Below are 23,691 nucleotides of genomic sequence, written 5' to 3' on the forward strand. Positions count from 1 at the left end.
TGAAGTATAACCCCATCCACTCAAGAGAAAAGGCTTTAACAAGTGAATATTCTTTAGTACTTTTTTCTATTTGTATTTTTACATATGCATATTATTTATGCATTTTAAAAACTTTGGATACCTTTCCATGTCAGAACATATAGATCAACTTTATCTTCCTCAACAGCTCTACTATTTATTATATAGTTGTAACAGTTTATTTAACTGTTCCCTACTGGTAAATATTTTAATTTTTTTCTAATTATTACAGCTATAAGTTACTCTGTAAGATATATTTTGTACATTTGTTCAATTAACAATAATACCTTAATAGAAACCTTAATATTTCAAATATTTAAGATATCAGCATTGTTAAAAATATCATTATTACCAAATAGTTCTTTAATTATAATTAATGTTTTTAACCCATGAACAGTTCAGATGTTAAATACAAAATACTAAAATGAAATTTAATAGCTAAAAAATCCACTACTAATATGAGAAATTAAGGAATGTTGACAGCTTTATCAGCTCATTAGACAACCCATATGTATTTTAAACATGGCTATTTTATCATATATTGAAAGGTGTCATTTAAGTGAGTGTATATTGTTGATTTAAGATTCTTGTTTTCCCTCCTAACATAATCTCCTAGGGCATCCAAGTAACAGCCACAACTCCATCAATGAGAGCTGTGAGATTTGAAACTGGATTGATAGAGCTGGAACTTTCAAACCGACTTCAAACGAAAGCCTCACCAGGAAGCAGCAGCTATCTGAAACTGTTTGGTAAATGCCAAGTGGATTTAAATCTGGCATTAGGACAAATTGTCAAACATCAGGTGAGTACAGAATTTGCTGACATTAGAATTTTGGCTTTTAATTTTGTATATCAATTTGAACTACTTTAAATATTACTATACTTTAAAAAAAATGTTTTTAATGTTCCTAAAATTTTTAATTGTAAATTGGAGTGAAGAAGCCTCATTTAAGAAGGCCTTCAGAGTTTTAGTTTGGCATTTTACTTAGTGTTTTGGGTGTTATATTATTAGTTTATAGTTTAGTGCAAATGCAATCATGTGAAGCTTAATTCAGCATCTTCATAAATATTTGTTTATAATTTCTTTTTATTTTGTTAAGCATTATTTTTTTATTTCAGCACTGGGTACTAACATTGGCCAACTCTTAAAATGTTACTAAGTTTCTTACTATTTAATATTGGTAAGTTTTTCTTGCCATAATGTTAAACATAAAAAGTTAAATATATTTGCACACACAGCAATAAATCAGATTTTATTTTATAAAAATTTAACTTTCACAGCTCATGGGGGGCTTTTTTGTTACTGTTGTTTTATTTTGCTAGAAATTATTAAAATGTTTAGTTTTTTTTGTCGGAACATTTTCCATTACTTGATTTTATTGAGCCTTTAATTTTATTTTAGGTTTATGAGGAAGCTGGTTCTGATTTTCATCAAGTTGCCTATTTTAAAACCAGAATTGGATTAAGAAATGCCCTCCGAGAAGAAATCAGTGGTTCTTCAGATAGAGAAGCTGTGCTTATTACCTTGAATAGACCAATTGTTTATGCACAGCCTGTGGCCTTTGACAGAGGTAAGATAAAGTCCATCAACACTGTCTTGTTGGAGTTAGAAACGTTTTGGAAATGTTGGATAAGAATCATTTGTAGTTTACCGGTGTAAATACTTGACAGCTAAATGTCTCCTAAATTTGAAATGTGAACATCCAAGAAAAGTTTGTTGTTTATATCAGCTTTTAAAGTTATTTTATTTTTTAAAGTTATTTGCCTTCTACATGGGATATATAGGATGTCTGATTCAGAATTCTGATTGTAATGCTAATAAGGTTTCCTTTCAAAAACTAATGTACCCATTTGTTTTGACACTGTCTATTCACTTATTCTGTCTGTAAACATTTCCTGTCTGGGCATGGAATACAAATAAGGAAAACAGGACCTTTGCCCTCAAGGAACTCTCAGTCCAGTGGGAAAGAGCAAAGTACACTACAGAGAGGAGTTAGAGAGATACATGTTCTAGTATCTGAGTGAGCCTCTAACTTTGCCTGTTCTTCTTAGAGGGAAAACTAATTCTTCAGATTCGACTTGGAGTTAGAAGTTCACTAGGAAGACAACGAAATGACAGCTTGTCTTATTTATCTTTGTATCTGAAGTTTTAGAACAGTCCCTGGCTTATAGTAAGAACTACATAAATGTTTACCAAATGAGAGAGAATATGAATGAGTATATATGAACACAGAGGTCTAAAAACTATAGCAGCTTTCATAAAAGAAAATAATAGGAAATAAGGCTGAACAGATAGATACAATCTCATTACTGTATATTGGGCAAATATGTTGGAATTGTAACTTAGAAGTAATGAAGAACCATTTATGACGCCATTTAAGATTTAAATTGGTGTAGGCATTGGCTGGTGATAAGTCTGTTAGAAAACTGTTCTTTTGGCAGTGTTATGGATAACATTTTATTTTGTTAAATTCTGTGCACTTACTCTTCATTTCACATCTTACCTTTCATCAGCTTTCAACAGTTCTTAAAGTACTTTGCATTCTTTGTGTCCAGGATACTTGCTTTTCTTTCTACTTCTCTGGCTCCTTCATGTTTACCTCCTCTTTAGGCTTCTCCCTCTATACACAGCATTAAATGGAGGTTTTCCTTAAGGTTTCATTCTTATTACAGACTCAGATGTCTTGACTTTTGTAGGTCACATCTTTTTAATGTATACTCCTACTGTTATGTACCTCTCCTTCAGGAATTTTTAACAGTTTTAACAGTAAAGTCTACAAAGTTGGGGACCATGTTTTGTTTTCATTTGTTATTGCATCCTGTTGCATAGCATCTAATTGGCATTTCACAAATAATTTATTACATGAACAAATGGACCTGGATTATTTTCTTTTTTCTGCCATTATGCATTTGCCTGCTTTCTGCTTTTTTTTTTTTCCTCTGTCAAATTGACCATATCATCTTAGATCCTAATTCTAATGCTGTATTTTTTGGTGGGAATAATTTTAGTAATAAGCCAGATTTTGTAGCTATTGAGGTTTACTTGCCTTACAGCTTTACAGCTTTCATTTAAATTTTCTTTCCTCCCTGCCTTAATTATAAAAAGCTGTGCTGTTTTGGCTGAATTATAAGGCTGCCTATGACAACTGGAATGAACAACGAATGGCTTTACATAAAGATATCCATATGGCTACAAAGGAAGTAGTAGATATGCTACCAGGTATCCAGCAAACATCAGCCCAGGCCTTTGGGACTCTCTTCCTCCAGCTTACTGTGAATGATCTGGGAATATGTCTGCCTATCACAAATACTGCGCAGGTACAGAAAATCAAATCATAGTCTAAGATTAAGAGTGAAACATTCTACTAACCATTTCTATGTATATAGAGTATAACAATTTTTTCAGATTAACAATTTATAACTTGGGTTTAGTAAATAGCAAGTAAAATTGAATTCCTTCAGCCATTATTCATCCACAGTGTATTAAATAGGTATCTCATGAGACTTTGCTCTGAAGCGCTCTTCATCAGAATTATGATGAGATTGATACCCATCTAATAAGCCTTAATTTTTACATTGGAAATAAACAGCTTAGTTTTCAGAATCTATTTGTTTTGTTTTTTAGCAAATAAGTCTTTGGCATGCACTTGTTAATAAAATAGAAGCAAAAGAACATTTAAGAATACTGTGTAATAGGGTTTAGTAACCTCATCTAAATTAGAGTAGGGAATTTCAAAATGCTTTTAAGCTGAAATAGTTGGTAATGAAACTTCCAAAGTATGTGTGTTGGATAAAGCAAGAGTTTTCATAATTTAGGACTAATTCTTAGGAGTACATATTTGCGTGGACACGTGTATGAGACAAAAAAGGGCTATAAACCCCTATCAGGCTTAAGAAATTAAAATTAGAACAAATACAGAGGTCTATTTTACTGTTAAAATTTACTGTAAATAACCTGTAACCTGTTGTCAAATGGGTTTATCTTTTAGTATTTTGTTTGGCAACACACTGTGAAGAAAAGCCCTGGGTTGAGGATTGGCAACATATATTTATGCCTCAGGAGTTGAAAAATGGTAGTTTTTTAATGGCATGATGGACAGAACTCAGGAAAGCCATACACACTGACGGTGGTTGTCATAATGAGAATGTTCCCCACAACTAAATCAGAAGCTTGAGATAGAAAACTAGATAATTAACCTTTTGCGAGTTAAAAAAGAAAAAGACGCACATGGCAAATGTATTTCACTTCAGTAATTTTTAAAAGCATCTTTTTACGGTACTTTCTAATTAAACTTTCTAGGCTTGACGTTTTCCAGACTTTTGTTCCTAGGAATTCTGTGAGAATTTCCAAATTTAAAAAAGTGTTGTATTTTGTCTTATTTTTTTCTTCAATATATTTTGCAGTCTAATCACACTGGAGACCTTGACATTGGTTCTGCTTTAGTATTGACCATTGAAAGTACTCTCATCACTGCTTGTTCTTCAGAATCTCTGGTTAGTAAAGGGCATTTCAAAAACTTTTGTATTCGTTTTGCTGATGGCTTTGAGACGTCGTGGGATGACTGGAAACCAGAAATTCGTGGCGATCTAGTGATGAATGCCTGTGAGTGACTTATTTTCTGTATGATGTTTAGAATTTGTTTAAATTGAAAAAAAAAAACAAATAGTGTCTTTATTTGTAAAACCAAAGGATGCTCAGCTATAGGAATGTTATTGGATTTTGTGAAATAAGAACTATTTCTAGTTAAATGTTCATATTTGTGAAAAATGTCTGGTTTCAGTAGTTTGGGTAAGTAAACCAATTAGGCATTCTGCTTAATAGTATAACAGTTGAAGATTTGTTTACTACCTGATTTGTTCCTGTAGTTGATTCATGAATGACCAGATAAAGCATCTTTGTTCCGTGGGGATCTTGAAAGAAAGTGATAAATGTGTAAGAACTAGTTCATCATATAACATAGAACAGGTTGTAGATAACCAGGAACAGGAACTCCAGCCACAAAATATTGACGTTAATAAATCCATGTGTCTAAATTTGTAAGCTACAGAGTATAACTTGTGTGAATTCTTCCAATTCCATAATACTGGAGGTTGGGAGTAACTAAAGCTGTGTTTATATACAATTTTGAAAGTATATGGGTTTATTTTTATTTTAATATATTAAATATTATAGCAGAGTTAACAAATCACCATTAATATTATAATAAAGAAAAAACTGCATTTGAGGAATTAAAGGTTGTGAACTAAAATTCCTCAGCCAGTCTCTAAGCCAAAATTAATACTTACTCTACAAAAGGTAGCATGCGGTTGTTTATGCAGTTCTTTTGCCCTCTCCACTGGAAGAAAATCTTTCCAGTTCTGGGTATTCTTTAAAGAACATGAATATTCTTCATTATTTTTATATCAAAAATTGAAGTTTTGACATTCCATGTTGATTAAAACTTAGATAAAACTATAGGTGAAATTCTCAGTATTGTATGCTTCTCATTTAGGTAATTCATATAAAATACTGGGATTTCTCTGAAATACTTCAGGTTACTAAGAAGCCTTGATATCAAAGTACTTATGCCCAATATTCAAAAGACCAAAAATAACCTGGATCAGAAATCTTTACAAATAATATTTTACACAGTTGTTATATTTATTTTTAAAAATCACTGTAACTCCGGACGCCTGGGTGGCTCAGTCAGCTGAGTATCTGACTCTTGATTTAGGCTCTGATCATGATCTAACGGTTTATGAGATCAAGCCCCATGTTGGGCTCTGAGCTGAGAGCCTGGACCCTGCTTGGGATTCTCTCCCTGTTCCTCTTTCTCTCAAAATAAAAATATTAAAAACTTTTAAAAATCACTATAATTCTTGTCTATTTTTTTCTTAAAATAAATTTAGATCTACTGATTTGTATTAAGATGACATCTTTGCCATTATTATTTTTTTTATTAAAAAAAAATTTTTTTTAATGTTTATTTTTGAGAGAGAGAGAGAGACCAAACATGAGCTGGGGAGGGGCAGAGAGAGAGGGAGACACAGAATCTGAAGCAGACTCCAGGCTCTGAGCTGTCAGTACAGAGCCTGATGCAGGGCTCAAACCCACAAGCCGTGAGATCATGACCTGAGCTGAAGTCGGACGCTTAATCAACTGAGCCACCCAGGCGCCCCTGCCATTATTATAATCATTAAAATGGATAGAATATTTTGGAAGCAAAGGAAGAATACCTTTCTTAAACAGTTTATTATAAAAGGAAAATGCATGAGAAATGTGCCTCTGAATCAAAATCAAAAATATATTAAAAATGCATAAATAATAACTCAGCACCTCAGAGTATATATACCAAGTAGAATACAAACATGCTGATAATTGTGATAATAATCATGGTTTATTTTAGGTTTTGTAGGATATTAAATGACTTGTTTATAACATGTTTTTGGTTTGGTGTCTTGGGAAGGAAGCAGACGAGTGGTTGCTTCATTGATTTAAGAATTCTAAATTATAAAAGGGGCAGATTAGTTTTTGTTAGTAATAATAAATAGAATATAAACGACGTTTAATATTTTTGACAAAAAAGGGTTGAGTTAGGGTAGAGAAACAAGGAAAGGTAGAGTTATGCCTTAGGATTTTTTTTTTTTACAGATCATTTTAAAATCAGGCCCTAGAAAAAAGATGGCACAGTGGAATTGCCTCTCTAGGGTGATAATGTTTTCTAGGAATTACAGTAAAAATTAGAAAGGACAATCTATAGGAAGAGTTCAAAGGACCCTGTAAGTAGATAGAAAAGATAAGACTCTGTTCAGTAACATGTATTTATAGAAATTATAAAAACCATTAGAAGTTGAAAATGTAGCATGGAAAAAAAAAGTTTGAAAGACTTCAAGCTCTTTGATTAGAGTGATTTAGTTGATTCCCTTCTCCTCACTTTCAGCATTTGGATCTACTCCTAAAAATCTTAATATTCCTTTTTAACTCATCATGGCTCGTAATATATGATTTTATATAATTTTTAAAACTGAATTTAAAAAAAATTCTCTGATACTTCTTAGGATTAAAAATCCTAAAAGTTTTCTATCCTTTTTTTTATTTACTAGCTTTCATTTGGCCTAAATTATGTTACTCAAATTTCAGAGGGTTTTCTTTTCATTCCGGCATTCTTAGATTTGAAGAGTTAACTAAGTTTCTTTTGCTCTGTTTTATAACCATGACTATAAAGGTGAATTGGGCAATATTTTACCCTAGGACAAGATCTAGTTCTCTCATATTCTATAATTTGTATGTGAGGTACAGGTAACATACGTCTCAAACTATAGATTTTAGGTATTGGCATCATGTTAAAAAAAAAAAAAAAACCCACATAATAGAAATTTTCACTTAATAAACTCTTTCTCCCAAATATATTGTAGTATTTCTGCAACTCAGATTTGAGTATCTATCAAAGTACCATTCCAATGATGGCACAAATTGTCAAAGCCTCTAGAAACTAGAATTTCAGGTTCAGTCAGGTATTGTCACATGCAGAGTGTAAAGATAAAGTTGCAGTTAAGTTCTCATAAGCATAAAATAAAAAATGTTGAATTATGAAATATTATGAGTCATCTAAGGTAGTCGTTTCATTCTGCAGATTAGAAACTGAAGCCTAAAGGGGCCCCTGGGTAGCTCAGTTGGTTAAGCGTCCTGACTTCGACTCAGGTCATGATCTTAATGTTTGTGAGTTCGAGCCTTGCATCGGGCTCCGTGCTGACAGCTCAGAGCCTGGAACCTGCTTCGAAATGTGTCTCCCTCTGGTACTGTCTCTCAAAAAATGAAAAATGTTAAAAAAAATTTTTTTAAATAACAAAATGAAGAAACTGAAGGCTAAAGAGGCTAGTGATTCTATTCTATTTATATTTAGGTATTAATCTTTGGGCAAAACACTGCAGTATAATATTTAATCACAAGCATAATTTTATTGAAAACTATTTTGGGGGGTGGTTTTTTGTGCAGGTGTAGTTCCAGATGGCACCTATGAAGTATGTTCTAGGACTACAGGACAAGCAGCTGCTGGTAGGTTCACAATTGGTATAACTTTTTCTTTTTTCTTCTTACATATATGAGGTAGAATTCTGCGTTTTTATACATATATATACATATCTATATATGTATATTTATAGCCTTTATGTTAACAGTAAGAATTTTTTATTTAAACTAATTCTGATGTTCCCTGATTTTTTAAAATTATTTTTGTAATATTAGCATATTTTTATTTATTTAACAATTATTTATTAGACACTTGCTGTGTATAAAATATATGGCAAAAAGTTTTGGGAAAGACAAAGATGGATAGGATATACTTTCTACTCTGTATAAATTCTGATATAGTTAAGGCTCTGCAGCATAATTAAGCTATAATAAGTGATAAGTTCAATAAAATATAAAATTCCAGTTGCCACTGAAATTTGTTGAAGAGAGAGAAAAATTTCAAATTTGTAAGGATACTGGAATCAGAAAAAGCTTCTTTTAATATTTTAACAAACGTGAACAGGGACTTGACAGATAAAATTATTTCTTAAGCAATAACTGGAAGGCATGGATTAGAAAATTCAGGCAGACAGAATATTAGTCATGCTGTGAAAACAGTGTCTAGTTAGAATTGTCCAAACTGGGTGGAACAGAATTGTGTGAAAAATAATATTGGAAAAAAATTAAGGAGTCTGGACTTAATTTGGTGGACAAAGGGAGAGCCATTGAATTTTTTTTTTTCTCCCTTGAGCAAGAAAGCAGAACCTTTAAAGGATTAGAGAGAAAAAGTATCTTAGGAAATAAGTTAGGAGATAACTCTAAAGTTATAACCTGTCTTGACTAAGATGATTTCATGGCGTAAATTTTTATTTATTTTACTTATAACTAAGTTACGGTAAGCTAAAGGGAGATATTTATTTAAGGGCTCTTAAAATGTCAGTGGGAGTAGAAGCTGATTAAAGTTAGCAGATTTCCTTTCTCTCCTTACTATTCCCTTTATCTTCCCCCAAGCCTAGCGTTGGTACTCATCCTAAGTAAATTGTCTCAGAAAGTAGTAAGGCCACTAGTCCCACTGACAGAGACCTGAAAAAGTTAAGAAATTTCCAGGAGTAATGTTAGAAGGAAAGGGTGATGACTGAGGGAAACATACTTATTTGGAGAAAGGTCACATAAAAGTCTTTTTCAGAACTCAGGTTTATAAGTGACAGCAACCCACTCAAACTAGCTTAACCAAAAGGGATTTATTAAAAGGATATATACGGATCACAATTAAACTTAGGAATGGCTATCTCAGTGAAGGTAAGGAACCAGCTCAATTCAAGGAGCCCTCAGGAACTACAGGAACCAAGATTTCAATTCCCACTAGGACTCTTCTTTGCTCCTCCCTGGCTGCTTCATTTTCTTCATAGTGCTGACCTCCTCCTTACACATGGCAGGAAACACGGCTGCCAACAGCTCATGAGCCTCATCTCTCCAACCTCAATCACTAGAAAGGGACCACTGGTTTTGAAGTCTAGGGAAGGGATTTTAGTTTTCCAGCTTTGACTCTTACTTGGCCTAATTATCTAATTCTGGCTAATGAGTGAGGATTGTGGCAATTCCCACTACAACCATAGAAAGGTAGATCAGCTTGGGGGTGGGGAGAAGAGGGAATCTATAGTTCACAGGAGAAAGAAGGGTGCTGCACAGAGGAAACGAGATGCACACTTTGCAAAGGGAAGTCAATCCCACAGTCTGATGTTTCTGAGAGACCTAGCTGTGAGAGATGTTAGTTGTTACACAAGGCTATCATCCATTTTATTCCTTAAATATAGGATTATTTAAACGTTTATACTCAAGACTTAACAAAATGCCACTTCTTCATTTAAACAGAAAGTAGTAGTGCTGGAACATGGACGCTCAATGTATTATGGAAAATGTGTGGGATTGATGTCCACATGGATCCTAACATTGGCAAAAGGCTTAATGCTCTGGGCAATACCCTTACGACACTGACAGGAGAGGAGGACATAGATGATATTGCTGATCTCAATTCAGTGAACATAGCTGATCTGTCCGATGAGGATGAAGTTGATACTATGTCTCCCACTATCCATACTGTAAGTAAACTTACTGTTAGACTTTTCTAGACTGGCCTTTACCCTGAAATAGGGATTTGATTAACTCAATGTTATTTATTATATTGTAGTTGCTAAGTGTAAAGGAAGAGAATGGTGGTTCCATGTGTCTGCATTTTGTAATGCTGGTTTTTGCTTTTATAATATTGTCTTTTAATTGATAGTTTTCATAATGACTGTCAACAAACTTGTGCCTTAACTTAAAGGTAATGTACTAACATTAAAAGCAAAGTGCAAGCAAACCTGTAGAGACAGAAAGTAGATTAGTGGCTGCTGAGGGCTGAGAGAGTCGGGGAGGTTTAGATGGGGAGAGAGACTGCTGTTACTTTTGAGGTTTCATTTGGGAGATGGTGAAAATGTTCTAAACAGATTATGATGATGGTTGTACAACTTTGTGAATATACTAAAAACCACTGAATTGTACATTTTAAGTGGGTAAATTTTATGGCACGTGGATTATATCTCAAGAAAGAAAGATGCTAAAAAATGGATCTCAAAGCAAAGTGCATGCACACAAAATGAAGTATACACTTAAAAAGATGTATTTCCGTCTATACATTTTATAGTATAAATTATTTGGTAGTTAAAAATCAAGTTACTCACTACTTTCATTCTGGTACTGACTTAAAACTTTTTAAAACAAAATATCCTTTAACTCTTGTTTCCTGAAATAGTCTTGTTCTTGGGAAGAAATTTTTAAAAAATTAATGTTACTGTTTATCATTTAGAGTTCAGATGGAAGTTCAGTAAGTGGAGATGGCCACAAGCTCACCTTTGGGCAGCGACTTGTAAATCACCTGCTAGGCCTGACGCCCCCAAATCAGCGCTATTCTGTTCCTGCAGAGTATCTGTGTGACCCAGAGATGTGGGGCTCCCCTCAGTCTAGCCAGTCCCATTTGAAAGCATGCAGAGCTCACTCATGGGGAAACGTAGGTAGCCACTAAATAGATTCCTTGTGAAAATGAAGGGATTTGAATCACTGGAGAATTCTAATCATCGTACTTGATATAGATGGCTTTGATTCTTGCATGCTTCCTTTGATTTAAGGTGTCATTTTTGTGATAGTATAGATTAGCTATGTGACCTGAGGGTGGTATTGACAGACATGTTTTGATTTTTCAGGAAGCTGTAGATTATCGAAGACCAGGAGCATCATGCAGCCAGCCAGGAGAACTTAGAGGAAGAAAAATCATGAAGCGTATAGTGGATATCAGAGAACTGAATGAACAGGCCAAAGTAATAGATGATCTTAAGTATGTGTATGATTTTTAATGTAACAGAATATTTTTAATAGTAGAATCATAGAATTTTCAGTGTGGAAAAGACTGGACTTGGGGCAGTACAACCCCTTTAATTTATAAATGAGACCACCAAGGTCCAGAAGAGTTTGGTAACTTGCATGAAACCATACATTCATTAGTGATGAAGTTAAGCGTGAAGTCCTAGTCTGGCGCTCATCACAACTCCCCATTTCTGGGCAGTTTATGACTGACTTTATATTCCATATATGTATCTCTACATGTGTATACACACTTATACATATTTTCACATGTGCATATTAACATATGCACTAGTCTTTTGCTAACGTTGGTATTTCTGGAATATAAATTTTTAAGGGAGGAAACAAATTTAGCATTTATTAAGTACCTATTGTGAATTGACATGTTATTTCAATGTAATCCTCACAGGATTTCTGTGTGGCTAGATGGCATTATCCAAACTTTATAGGTGAGAAAACTGGCTCAGAGAGTTTAAAGAATTGAAGTTTGAACTTGGGTGTGTCTGAATTCAAAGTTCATGCTTTTTTTTTTTTTTTTTTTCCTGCCTGTACTAGCGGTTCTCTAGAACTAGGGTGGATATAGGGTGAATAGAGAGAGAGGAGTGGGTGGTGGTAATTTTTTTTCTTTATTAGTTGCCTGATACATAGTACTGAGTAAATAACTTGCTCTAGAAGACTAAATATCCTTCCTATCAAACTGACATTTTTGTTTTCCCAGGAGGTGATATTCACACTTTATCTTTTCTAATCTTCATACACCTATGCCTGTGTTTTTTGCATTTGAGGACTTTAGACAAATATATGCATTTAGACAAATAAATGCATCAGACAAAATGCATATATTTGTCTCATATTGTTTAGGTATTACCTAAAAACTATTCATTGAATTAATTATGATATAACGATTCACATTTTCCTGTTGACTTACATTACAGTTTGAGTTTTGCTCTTAGGGGTTAAAAATGACTTGAAGGAAACTATACTTCCCTAAAATCTTACTTGAGGCTTAAATATATGTAGAATTTTACATACATTCTTCTGTAGAGTGGATCCATAACTTTCATGAGATTATCAAAGATTCTCTTAATGCAGAAGTGGGAAAGAGCCATTTCCTAAAATGTTAGAGTTTTTTTTATTAACTTTATGGAGGGTTTTGGTCTGTCCATATATAATCTTCGATATTCTGAGAAGTGAAAGAATTAAAAAGGAGCAAGTAAAAATCAATCTTACTTTGTTACTACTTTACACTAATTGCAGTATTTGTTTTGCATCCAGAAAATTAGGTGCAAGTGAGGGAACCATAAACCAGGAAATTCAACGTTATCAACAATTAGAATCTGTTGCTGTGAATGATATTCGAAGAGACGTTCGTAAAAAATTACGGAGGTCTAGTATGCGAGTGAGTAAACATTTAAGAAGAGTTTTATTATTAAAGTAGACCATTCTTTTATTTTTTAGTTTATGAAACTTTGTAAGGATACTTATGTTCTCTTTCTTCCTCCATTGCTAGTGATAATACCATTTGATTTGTATGTCTCATATCTACTATGTACTAGACGCTATTTAAAGCACTTTATATTTAACAACCCACTAAATCTGTACAACAGCTGTATGAGGTAGCCTGTATTATTTTCCTCATTTTAAAAATGAGGAAACAGACAGAGGTCAGGTAATTTGACCAAGGTTATACAGCCATTAATCTCAGTGGAGCCAAGATTTAAACCTAAATAGTGGGACTCTACATTCTGTGTCCTTAGCCACCACGTTTTGTCCACCTTTCATGAAATCATACTTTCTTTTTAGTCTTCAACTCAAAATGTTAGTCTTTTGAGATGTCCATTTTATTCCTCTCCCATTTTCTGCAGCTGACTTTACCTCTAAGCCACTATGTACTCGCAGCACTTCATTCTTTTCCCTTCGTTCGTTTAGTTGTCCGTACTAGAATCTGAGTCTCTTAAAGAACAAGTTATTTACCTTTGACCCCACTTCCCACCACATTTTTTTGGGATTTTGTCCAGTTGCTGAACAAGTAAAATAAATATGTAGATAGATATACTATAAACATACAGTAGAAAATAATTCTAAAATGTATTCAAATAGAGGTAAGTTGCTTTGGGTTGAGGTGGTCTTGTTAGTGGAAAAAGTACTTTAAAAAAAAATAGATTCTTAACCTTTCTTTTTTTAATAATCAGCAGAACCCTCTATTTTTTTTTTTTTTTTTTTTTTTTTTTTTTTTTTTTTTTACCAGCATAAGGTTTTTGGGTCACACCCCAGTACATAAAAAACATTAAGTCAGAGTTGCTAGGGCCAGAGGAAGTGGAGAAAGGTTGTAGAGATCCAGGGTTCATTGACTTGAACTTTATTTCCTTGATCATCCCAAACTCCCAGATACCCTAGTTTGAATACTGTTATAAATTATTTATTTAAACTGAAAATAAAATCCAATCTGAGTTATTCATCACTGGCTTCTGATAATAACAAATGGATAGTTATGACTTCTAATGCATAAATCTGTGTTTAAAATTTTTCCTACCATATACCTAACAATCATATAATAGAATTAAAATACTGTTTTCATACTGTTTATGAGGTAGTTTATACTTGGTAATTGACTGTTGATAAAACTAGGTAGAGAGGATTAGGGAAATTACCAAAATTGTATCAGCATTCTTAACATTTACCTCATTTGTCATTTCCCCCTCAATTCCCCTTCAGTCCTCTTGCATTCCACATTTCCATTGTATTTGAGTCTTTTCAATATCTAGTTCCCAACTAGATACAGATTTGGAGAAGAGGGATTTGGAAACCAATAGAGTGTTGAAGTCACCCTTCCCTTTCCTTTTTCCTTTCCTTTCCTTTCCTTTCCTTTCCTTTCCTTCCCTTCCCTTCCCTTCCCTTCCCTTCCCTTTCCCTTTCCCTTTCCCTTTCCCTTTCCCTTTCCCTTTCCCTTTCCCTTTCCCTTTCCCTTTCCCTTTCCCTTCCCCTTCCCCTTCCCCTTCCCCTTCCCCTTCCCCTTCTTCCTCCCTTCTCTCCTATCCTATCCTATCCTATCCTATCCTATCCTATAATGGAGTTCTGTCACAGGAGCGCCTTTGGGTAGTACTTGAGATGATTGATGGCCCTCAAACCCAGCCTTTCCCTCTCTCCCTCCTGCTTTCCCTTAATCTCTCTTTCTCTTCCACCCCCAACCTAGCTTTCTCCCAGAATCTGTCTTTTTAATTCTCATTTTCTTTTGCTGTTCTTTACTTTTTAATCGTTTCTTTCTTCTCACCTTATTTCTGTACCCCTCACCCCTGCTCCCAATCTTTCTCTTTTCTCTTGCAGGCCAGCTGGTGACTCATATTTTCACTGTACACTCCTCCTAAATGACATTAGGTCCTGCTCTACTTTGATCCACCTATACTGTTAAGTGACATTTAAAGTCAAATTTAAAGTAACACATTATCAGGGCACCTCAGTGGCTCAAGTTGGTTGAGCATCTGACTCCAGGTCATGATCTCACTGTTGGGAGATCAAACCCCACATCCAGCCTCACATGGGCTGTGCTGGGTCTGGACCCTGCTTAAGATTCTCCCTCTCCCTAGGGCCCTCCCCTGCTCATGTGCATGTGTACTCTCTCTACCTCTCTCTCACTCTCTAATAAAAAGTAAAAATAAAGTGACATGTTATTGACCTGGGGGAAAAACAGACTAATTTGTTGAATAGAATAATATTTTATCTGTAGTCAGATATTACAACACCATCAGTTGTTTAAAGTCACTCTTCTCCCATTTCATTAGGCTGCTTCCCTAAAGGATAAATGGGGTTTGGGTTACAAACCAAGTTACAGCCGTTCAAAAAGCATTTCTGCTTCTGGAAGACCACCTCTTAAACGAATGGAAAGGGCAAGGTAATATATATTTCAACCATTGAAACAAATAACAAAATTGCTGACTCCTTTACAAATGTCCACTACTTATTTATTGTGTTCTAATTGGGGAAATTACATAATTAAGGGAGCAGAAATAAACCTCGTTAGTCAAATACTGGTAATAATGGATACTGTCAAACTAAAAAGTTTGAAGAATTCCTCTATCATATTTATACCACAATCATTGTGTGCTTTTCAGTAAAGAAGTACATTGCTATTTAGACAAGTTTATATGTAAACTTACAGACTACTCAAAGAAATGAGTATTTGCATATTATTAGCTGCTGCTATAAGTTTGTCACTTTTAGATAAGGTGTGATTACATACACATTTAGCATAGGAAGAAATGGAAATTTTACATATTAAAGAAAAATACTGTCTTACTAATAAATGAGCACTTGAAGTAAGAAGTATAAATTTTTACATGGTTTAGTTTCAGAAAATCTCATGTTAATCAAAACCTTCAGTGCTTTTTTAATAGTATGCTACAGGTTAAGAAATGGAATACCAAAAATTTAACCCTTGGATAAGGTAAATATTTAGAAATCTTTAGAATGTTAATGTCATTTGTGAGACTTCTGTAAAGTCCAGGGGCTTTTTTAAAACAATACTAATGTTTTGTAACTTTATATTTTCCTTACAGTTCTCGAATAGGAGAAACTGAGGAGCTCCCTGAAATCCGTGTAGATGCAGCATCTCCTGGACCCAGAGTAACTTTCAATATCCAAGATACAGTAAGAGAGATACTATTGGTTCAAGATACACAGTGCAAAATAATTTTTATTAATTACAAAATTATAGTAGTTACACAATTTCAAAATACTAATTCCTACCTACAATGAAAGTGTGGATTGTGATGATTGAAGTATCTAAAAATTACCAAACAGCAGGACACTGCCTCTGTGCCATCATTTGAGAGCCATGCTGCAAGTGTTGTATGTCTGACATCATTAGTTGTATGTCCTAGTGCAAGACTAGTGTTTTGCACCAAGAATAAAGACTCTACTGCTTGTTCTTAGGTAGAAAGATTTTGTTGAGTAATTTTCCTTTCAAGTATGAATCCGCATTAGGTCTTTTACACAAGTGTAAATGCAGAATGTTTATACTTTATGTATTTATGTATTTTATTATGTATTTTGGTTCAGAATGTATAGTGATAATGGTAGAAACCAGAAGTCAGAAAAGGTCAGCTTAAAAGTTACATTTAATTTTATGTATGTTAAACTTTATGTTAACTTTATGTTTGTTTTTGAAGATTTGTTTACTATTAAACCATTGTTTATTTTTCACGAGTTTTTATATATTTTCTTATTATTTTAATTAAGTTGAAAAAAACAATATGGGGAAGTACACCACAATCCAGCTCTCCTGGGGAAGGGTATTTTCAGGTACTTATTAAGAACAACATAAATTTTGCTTTAAAACTAATTAACCACCCTCAAATCTGCTTTCACATTGTCTTTCTCTCATTTTGTACTAAACTCAGGCCTCAAAAATATTTTACATAAAGCTTTAAGATTGTTTGAATTCTTTTTCACCATGTATGTCTTACAAGCTCTTGCACAAATACATTTTATTTCTATACTTTGTACAGTATTATTGAATCTCCAAAATTAAAGACTAAATCAGCTTACCAAATTGACCAAATCATAAATCAAAAACTGCTATTTATTAGTTATTTGCTAATCCCTAAGTGCATCTCTTTTCCCTGCATTCAACTACAAAATGAATCTTTTCTTTAAAAAAATTTTGTTAACTAATTGAAACTAGAATTAAACTTCTCTCAGAAAAACAAATTAATCCTTGAATGTTATTTCTTTGGAGTCACTGGTATAAAAAAGCATACATGTATAAAAGCAATCCATTTAAAAAATACTCTCATGTTTGGGGCGCCTGGGTGGCTCAGTTGGTTAAGCATCCAACTCTTGATTTCGGCTCAGGTCATGATCTCATGGCTTGTGAGATCAAGCCCTGTGTCAGGCTCTGCACTGACAGCATGGAGCCTGCTTGGGATTCTCTTTCTCTCTCTCTCTCTCTCTCTCTCTCTCTCTCTCTCTCTCACTCTTTCACTCTCTCACTCTCTCACTCTCTCACTCTCTCTCTCTCTCTCTCTCCCTCTCTCTCTCCCTCTCTCCTTCTCTCCCTCTCTCCCTCTCTCCTTCTTTTCCTCTCTCCTTCTCCCCCTCTTTCCTTCTCTCCCTCTCTCCCTCTCCCCCTCTCCTTCTCCCTCTCTCCCCTCCCCTCCACACACACTCTCTCAAAATAAACATTTAAAAATACAAATAAAAATTAGTCTCATGTACAAAACTGTGGAAAATGTGCTACACAATCATTTATAAGTTGAATTAACATTTTTATGAACCATATATTTTCCCTAAATATAAGTCATGAAAGTAAACTGAATTTTAAAAATATATCTGTAGGGGTGCCTGGGTGGCTCACTCAGTTGAGTGTCCAACTTCAGCTCAGGTCATGATCTGACAGTTCATGGGTTCAAGCCCCGCATCAGGTTCTCTGCTGTCAGCACAGAGCCCAATTCAGATCCTCTGTTCCCCCTTCTCTCTGCCCCTTCTCTGCTTCTGCTCTCTGTCTCAAAATAAATAAATATTAAAAAAAATAATTTATAAAAATATAGCTGTATACTAGGTATATAAATCCTTGTCTAAGAATTTTCTGTCAAGTTACCTTAATTTGACATGTATTTTGTTTCCCTTTCCCCACCCTTTTAAGTTATAGTCTCAGTATATATCCTATAGTTACACTGAATTTAGTCAAACTGAATTTTGTTTTAGAACTATTAGATTATAGTGAGCTTGATAAACATTTTTTTTCTACAAATGAACTTGGAAGTAAGTTATTTACAGAATTGAACTGAGTGATTCTACTAATTGATTTTTCCCCATCTAACTTTCTTTTTTTAGTTGAAATATAATTGACATGTAACATTAGTATCAGACATACAACTAATGATTTGATATATGTTTATATTGTGAAATGATTAAGTGGTTCTTAAGGGCATTAATATTTGAATTGGTTCAAATCCTATTTTTAAATAGTAATGTATGCTATTTGTAAAAAGTAGTATATAAAAATCATAAATTACAAAATAGATTAAGGCATGGCTAAATATAAAATAAATATAAGACAAAGGGATATTTACACAAACTCATACTACACTTTTAAAAATTGAATATGTTCTGATAAATAAAACCTTACATATTTACTAAATAACATGTATATTATAAAAAGTGAGGAAAAGCTGGACTCTGCATATTTGAAATTTTGATTATAATAGTCTATTTTTATGTATCTAATTTTGTTGTATCTAATACTAGAATCAATAGATTTCATTCCTTTGCACGTTACACTTTACAAAGGCTTTTCACATTTTCAAGAGATATTTAAGCAACTCTCAAAACAGGGAATACAAATTAGATCATAGGAAGTTTTTTTGTTGTTGTTTTTTTGTTTTTATTTTTTTTGACCTTAAAGACAGTGGCCTCCTGGTGAATCCTCAGTGACACAGTGTTTATAATAAACTATTCATCTTAAAAAATAATATTCTTGAGTTTGATATCTTAATTACATAACTATTTGCACATCTGTCTTTAATCAATTAGGAACTTGTTTCTTCAGCTCAGGTCATGATCTCACAGTTTGTGGGTTTGAGCCCCACATCTGGCTCTGTGCTGACAGCTTGGAGCCTGGAGCCTGCTTTGGATTCTGTGTCTCCCCCTCTCTCTGCCCCTTCCCTGCTCACACTCTGTCTCTGTCTCTGTCTCTGTCTCTGTCTCTCTCCAAAAAAAAAAAAAAAAATTAAAAAATAAATAAAAATAAATAAAATACACCTAAAAAAAGCGGGGGCACATGGGTGGCTCAGTTGGTTAAGTGTCCAGCTTCAGCTCAGGTCATGATCTCATGGTTCATGGGTTCAAGCCCTGCATTGGGCTCTCTGCTGTCACCAGAGAGCCCACTTCAGATCCTCTGTGCCCCTGTCTCTCTGCCCCTCCCGAACTCACACTTTTTCTCTCTCTCTCAAAAATAAATAAACGTTAAAAAAATATATCCACGTAAGAGACTCTTAAATACAAAGAACAAACTGAGGGTTGATGGGGGTGGGTTAAATGGGTGACGAGCATTAAGGAAGGGCACTCTTTGGGATGAGCACTGGGTGTCATATATAAGAGATGAGTCACGGGGTTCTATTCCTGAAGCCAAGATTACACTGTATATTAACTAACTTGAGAATAAAAAAAATAATAAAATAAAAAGTAAAAAAAAAATTTGCTTTAATGCAAAAAAGTATATATCTACAAAAAGCATCTAGAAGCATGAGGTACTTTCTGTACTGACACTGCATGCTCTTCTGTCACTAATTGCTCTCTTGCCCTTCTGATTTACAGTTGATCACATTATTTGCTTTGTCCCCATAGCATGTTTAACTTAAACAATTACACAACATGTACTAATTAACAGGATGATAGAGGCTTCTGTAAAGTAAATTTCACTCTGTCAGTCATGTGACTTTCCTGCTTCCCTCCTTGGTGTGCTATTTCATGTTCATAAATCTGACCTTTCTTTCAGTTCAGAGTGAGGAAATTCAAGTCTGAGGGAATTTTAAACGTTTAAACATGTTCTTTCTCTTTCTCTTTTTTTAATTAAGAAAAGATACATAAAATGAACCTGATTTCATGTTTTCTCTTTTTACAATCAGTTTCCAGAGGAGACAGAACTGGACCTTTTGTCAGTAACCATTGAAGGTCCCTCCCATTACTCATCAAACAGTGAAGGATCATATTCTGTGTTCAGCTCTTCCAAAACTCCAGGAGGCTTTTCAACAGGCATTCCTTTCCAACCTGAAGAGGGCCGACGGGATGACAGTTTGTCTTCCACTAGTGAAGATTCTGAGAAGGATGAAAAGGATGAAGATCATGAGAGGGAAAGGTTTTATATTTACAGGAAACCCTCGTAAGTAGCCTTTTTGTTTTGAGATGCTTATGCAGTATTTCAGAGTTTAGAACTGATCTTTAAAGCATTATGTGTAACTATTAACTTTTATAGAAAAAAATCTTAATTTGCCTCGCCAGAGTGAGACTAAGAGACATATCTGTGGCTTACTAATGTAATTTAGCTCCATGTGGCATAATTTTTTCTTTCCCTATTCTTCAGTCTTTTAATAAAATCAGGAAAGTAACATTTTACAATTTTCAAATACGAAATCTCCTTGAAAATGTAGACTATATTTCATACACCAATATTTAGACACCTTAATAGCAGTGATGCTGTCTGTGTCATCAGCACCTAGCATGTTGCTCAGCACATGATAGTTACTGAGTGCGTCGTTGCTGAATAAAATGTGACTCCATCAAACTTAGGAAAATCTTCAATAGTATGAACTAGTTGAGTTGTATGTATGAATTTATAAAATAGTAAAATTTATTTACAGACTGTTGCTCACGTAAGATATTGGAAAATAGTTTGTTGAAAATTTTTTCGATTTAATACAGTGTAATGATCAGTTTTCTTTCTCTAGACATACATCCCGTAAAAAGGCAACAGGTTTCGCCGCTGTTCATCAACTATTTACAGAACGCTGGCCCACAGCTCCAGTCAACCGAAGTCTTAGTGGCACAGCTACAGAGAGAAATATTGACTTTGAACTTGATATACGTGTTGAAATTGATAGTGGAAAATGTGTGCTACACCCAACTACCCTTCTACAAGAACATGACGATATAAGTTTGAGAAGGTAAGAAATTGGTCAGAAAACGGTACGTGTAATTTCATTTGTTAGAAATACTATTTATATATCACTGAATTACAACAAACTTTCCACCCATGTCCCAAAATGCAGATTTAAAGAGTGGATTTAATCATACCTGCAAAGTTTGAGTGGTTATTTGTATAATATACTATTTCTTTAAACAAGTGTATAAAATTTTCTGGCAACTGGAAATGGATGTCAGATTTAGATTCTAGCAATTTAACTAAAAGAATTGTATCTTTGGAATTCTTGTATCGTGCACATTTCTATTATAAAGACAAGTGCAGTACACTGAGATATCTTGGTTATTCAGAATTTTGATGAATTCAAATAGAGATAAAGATTGGGAAACAGTGGCACAGAGGCCTCAGTATACTGGACTGTCGTTTAGGATATAACTGCAGCTTTACCATTTGTTTCCATCATTAAAAAAATGGTGGTATAAATAGGCTTAAGATTAGATTATTTTTTCTTGAATTTTTTCCTTTGCTTTTCTTTGACCTAATCTAAAAAGGAGCTAAAGAGGCACACACCTGGCTGGCTCAGTCAGTTGAACATCCAGCTCTTGACTTTGGCTCAGGTCATGATCTCAAGAGTCGTGAAATCAAGCCCCATGTCGGGCTCTGCACTGGACATGGAGCCTGCTTAAGATTCTCTCTTTCTCGCCCTCTGCCCCTCTCCCCTGCTTGTACTCTCCCTCACTCTCTCTCTTTCTTAAAAAATAAATAAATAAAAACTGAAGAAAATAACAATTGAAGGGATGGGGAGGAGGTAGAAGTGTAGATTTTTAAAAAAGGGCAGAATGCTGACAGTTGTTGAAGCTGGAGCCTTAGGGGTTCACTGTACCATTCTGTTTACTTTTTGAATTTTTCATAATAAAAGATTTTTAGGGGCACCTGGCTGGCTCAGTCATTAGGGCATGCAACTCTTGATCTTGGCATTGTGAATTTGAGCCCCACATTGGGTGTAGAGATTACGTTAAAAAAAAAAAAATTTTTTTAATGGTCTATTTGTCTAAGGAGGGTTTTATAAAATGAATAAAATGAGAAGATGAAAAGGCACTTACACAATTGAATTCCTACAAATGTAGTAGTAATGATAAGAATGTTAATTTGTTATAATAAATTGCCGATATTCAGCTGTTTTTACCTACGTAAAGGGCAATTTCATTTGCCTCAGCCTGCTATGTTCATGTGAAACAATTGCGGCCTCAGGAAAGAATAAAGATAACTCCCCTATGTAGTTATGGAAAATACAACATAAACATCATCCATGCAAGGCATTAACCAGTTTAGCTAGAGATGCTAATAAGCTTTACTTTTTCAACTTTATTAATGAAGGATTACATTCCACTTACTATATAAATAAAAGTTTGATTTTAAACAAAAGGAGATAAATGTCCTTTTTAAAAAAGATAAAATATTTTTCTGTTTATAGGAGTTATGATAGAAGTTCCAGGAGCTTAGATCAAGATTCTCCTTCAAAAAAGAAGAAGTTTCAAACTAATTATGCTTCTACTACCCATTTAATGACTGGCAAAAAAGTGCCATCATCTTTACAGACAAAACCTAGTGACTTAGAAACAACAGTATTTTACATTCCTGGAGTTGATGTAAAGGTAAAAACCTAAAAGTCTAGGTTGTATTATATGCATCATTAATTATCTTTATATTCTAATATTAATATATCATTTATTAATGTTAATTATATTAATATTAATATGTAATTTCTATCCGTCTAGGGTTAGCTTATTCTTAGTGGTGTTCATTTTCTATCATACACATTCTTCCTTTACCGAGTATATTAACATGAAACTTCATTTTTCTCGATGCAGCTATATTCTGAACATAAGAACATCTAAATTATAGGTTGCCACTTCTTTTATATATCTTTTCCATTAAATTTTGGCAGTAAAAAGTTACTTTTTTATACAGTGAATATTGTATAAACCTTTACTGAACCTTTCCAAGTCCAACTTAATTAAACATCTATTTTTTAGATTCTAGAATTATAGAATGCTGTCACATTAAGCTAGAAAAGAATTTATTATCTGGGATGACTTTTTAAATTTTAAATGAAAAGAAGTTAAGAATCTTACTAGCATCATAACATTTACTTGTAAAATGGGTCTTCTGACTGCTGGATTGGTGTTCTTTCTTCCTCATTTTTCTACATTTGTTGGTTTTCTTCATCTGGATTATTTTAATTTTGAAAGTTTATCTGTCTTCATACAGTTGCATTACAATTCCAAGACACTAAAGACTGACTCACCTAATGCCTCCAGAGGATCTTCCTTGCCAAGAACACTCTCTAAAGAGTCCAAGCTGTATGGTATGAAAGATAGTGCATCATCTCCTCCTTCTCCTCCTTTACCCTGCACTGTCCAGAGCAAGACTAACACCTTACTTCCTCCCCAACCCCCACCTATTCCCTCAGGTATTTCAGGAAAATATACCTTATTTTTAGTTTTTTTTTTGTAACTTTTTGATCATCACCTATTTGCTCTATTGAGAATTTCTTTCAAGTGTACATGTTTAAGAAAAAAGGACATAGATTTGCCAATAACGACTGTATAAAATTCATATATGGAAATGTGGCCCAACTACTTTTGGA

The 23,691-nt window shown here is 34.0% G+C and overlaps 1 protein-coding gene across 3 annotated transcripts in view; it reads left to right on the plus strand.

Moving 5' to 3' along the window:
- The window catches only part of BLTP1 (bridge-like lipid transfer protein family member 1), a 213,980-nt gene that overhangs the window by 161,723 nt on the left and 28,566 nt on the right, over positions 1 to 23,691 (plus strand). The window contains exons 56-71 of one of the 3 annotated variants that reach the window (XM_078445781.2): positions 635 to 820; positions 1,421 to 1,589; positions 3,125 to 3,336; positions 4,423 to 4,621; positions 7,994 to 8,053; positions 9,881 to 10,107; positions 10,854 to 11,054; positions 11,248 to 11,378; positions 12,680 to 12,803; positions 15,184 to 15,293; positions 15,958 to 16,048; positions 16,640 to 16,702; positions 20,029 to 20,282; positions 20,848 to 21,063; positions 22,516 to 22,696; positions 23,313 to 23,514. In XM_078445781.2, the coding sequence (XP_078301907.1) occupies positions 635 to 820; positions 1,421 to 1,589; positions 3,125 to 3,336; positions 4,423 to 4,621; positions 7,994 to 8,053; positions 9,881 to 10,107; positions 10,854 to 11,054; positions 11,248 to 11,378; positions 12,680 to 12,803; positions 15,184 to 15,293; positions 15,958 to 16,048; positions 16,640 to 16,702; positions 20,029 to 20,282; positions 20,848 to 21,063; positions 22,516 to 22,696; positions 23,313 to 23,514 (2,626 nt within the window). The remainder of the gene's footprint in view (positions 1 to 634; positions 821 to 1,420; positions 1,590 to 3,124; positions 3,337 to 4,422; positions 4,622 to 7,993; positions 8,054 to 9,880; positions 10,108 to 10,853; positions 11,055 to 11,247; positions 11,379 to 12,679; positions 12,804 to 15,183; positions 15,294 to 15,957; positions 16,049 to 16,639; positions 16,703 to 20,028; positions 20,283 to 20,847; positions 21,064 to 22,515; positions 22,697 to 23,312; positions 23,515 to 23,691) is intronic. The other 2 variants (XM_078445786.2, XM_078445787.2) reach the window with 2 other exon arrangements.

The sequence above is a fragment of the Panthera onca genome, chromosome B1, assembly GCF_046562875.1.
Source record: "Panthera onca isolate mPanOnc1 chromosome B1, mPanOnc1 haplotype 2, whole genome shotgun sequence".
NCBI lineage: Eukaryota > Metazoa > Chordata > Mammalia > Carnivora > Felidae > Panthera > Panthera onca.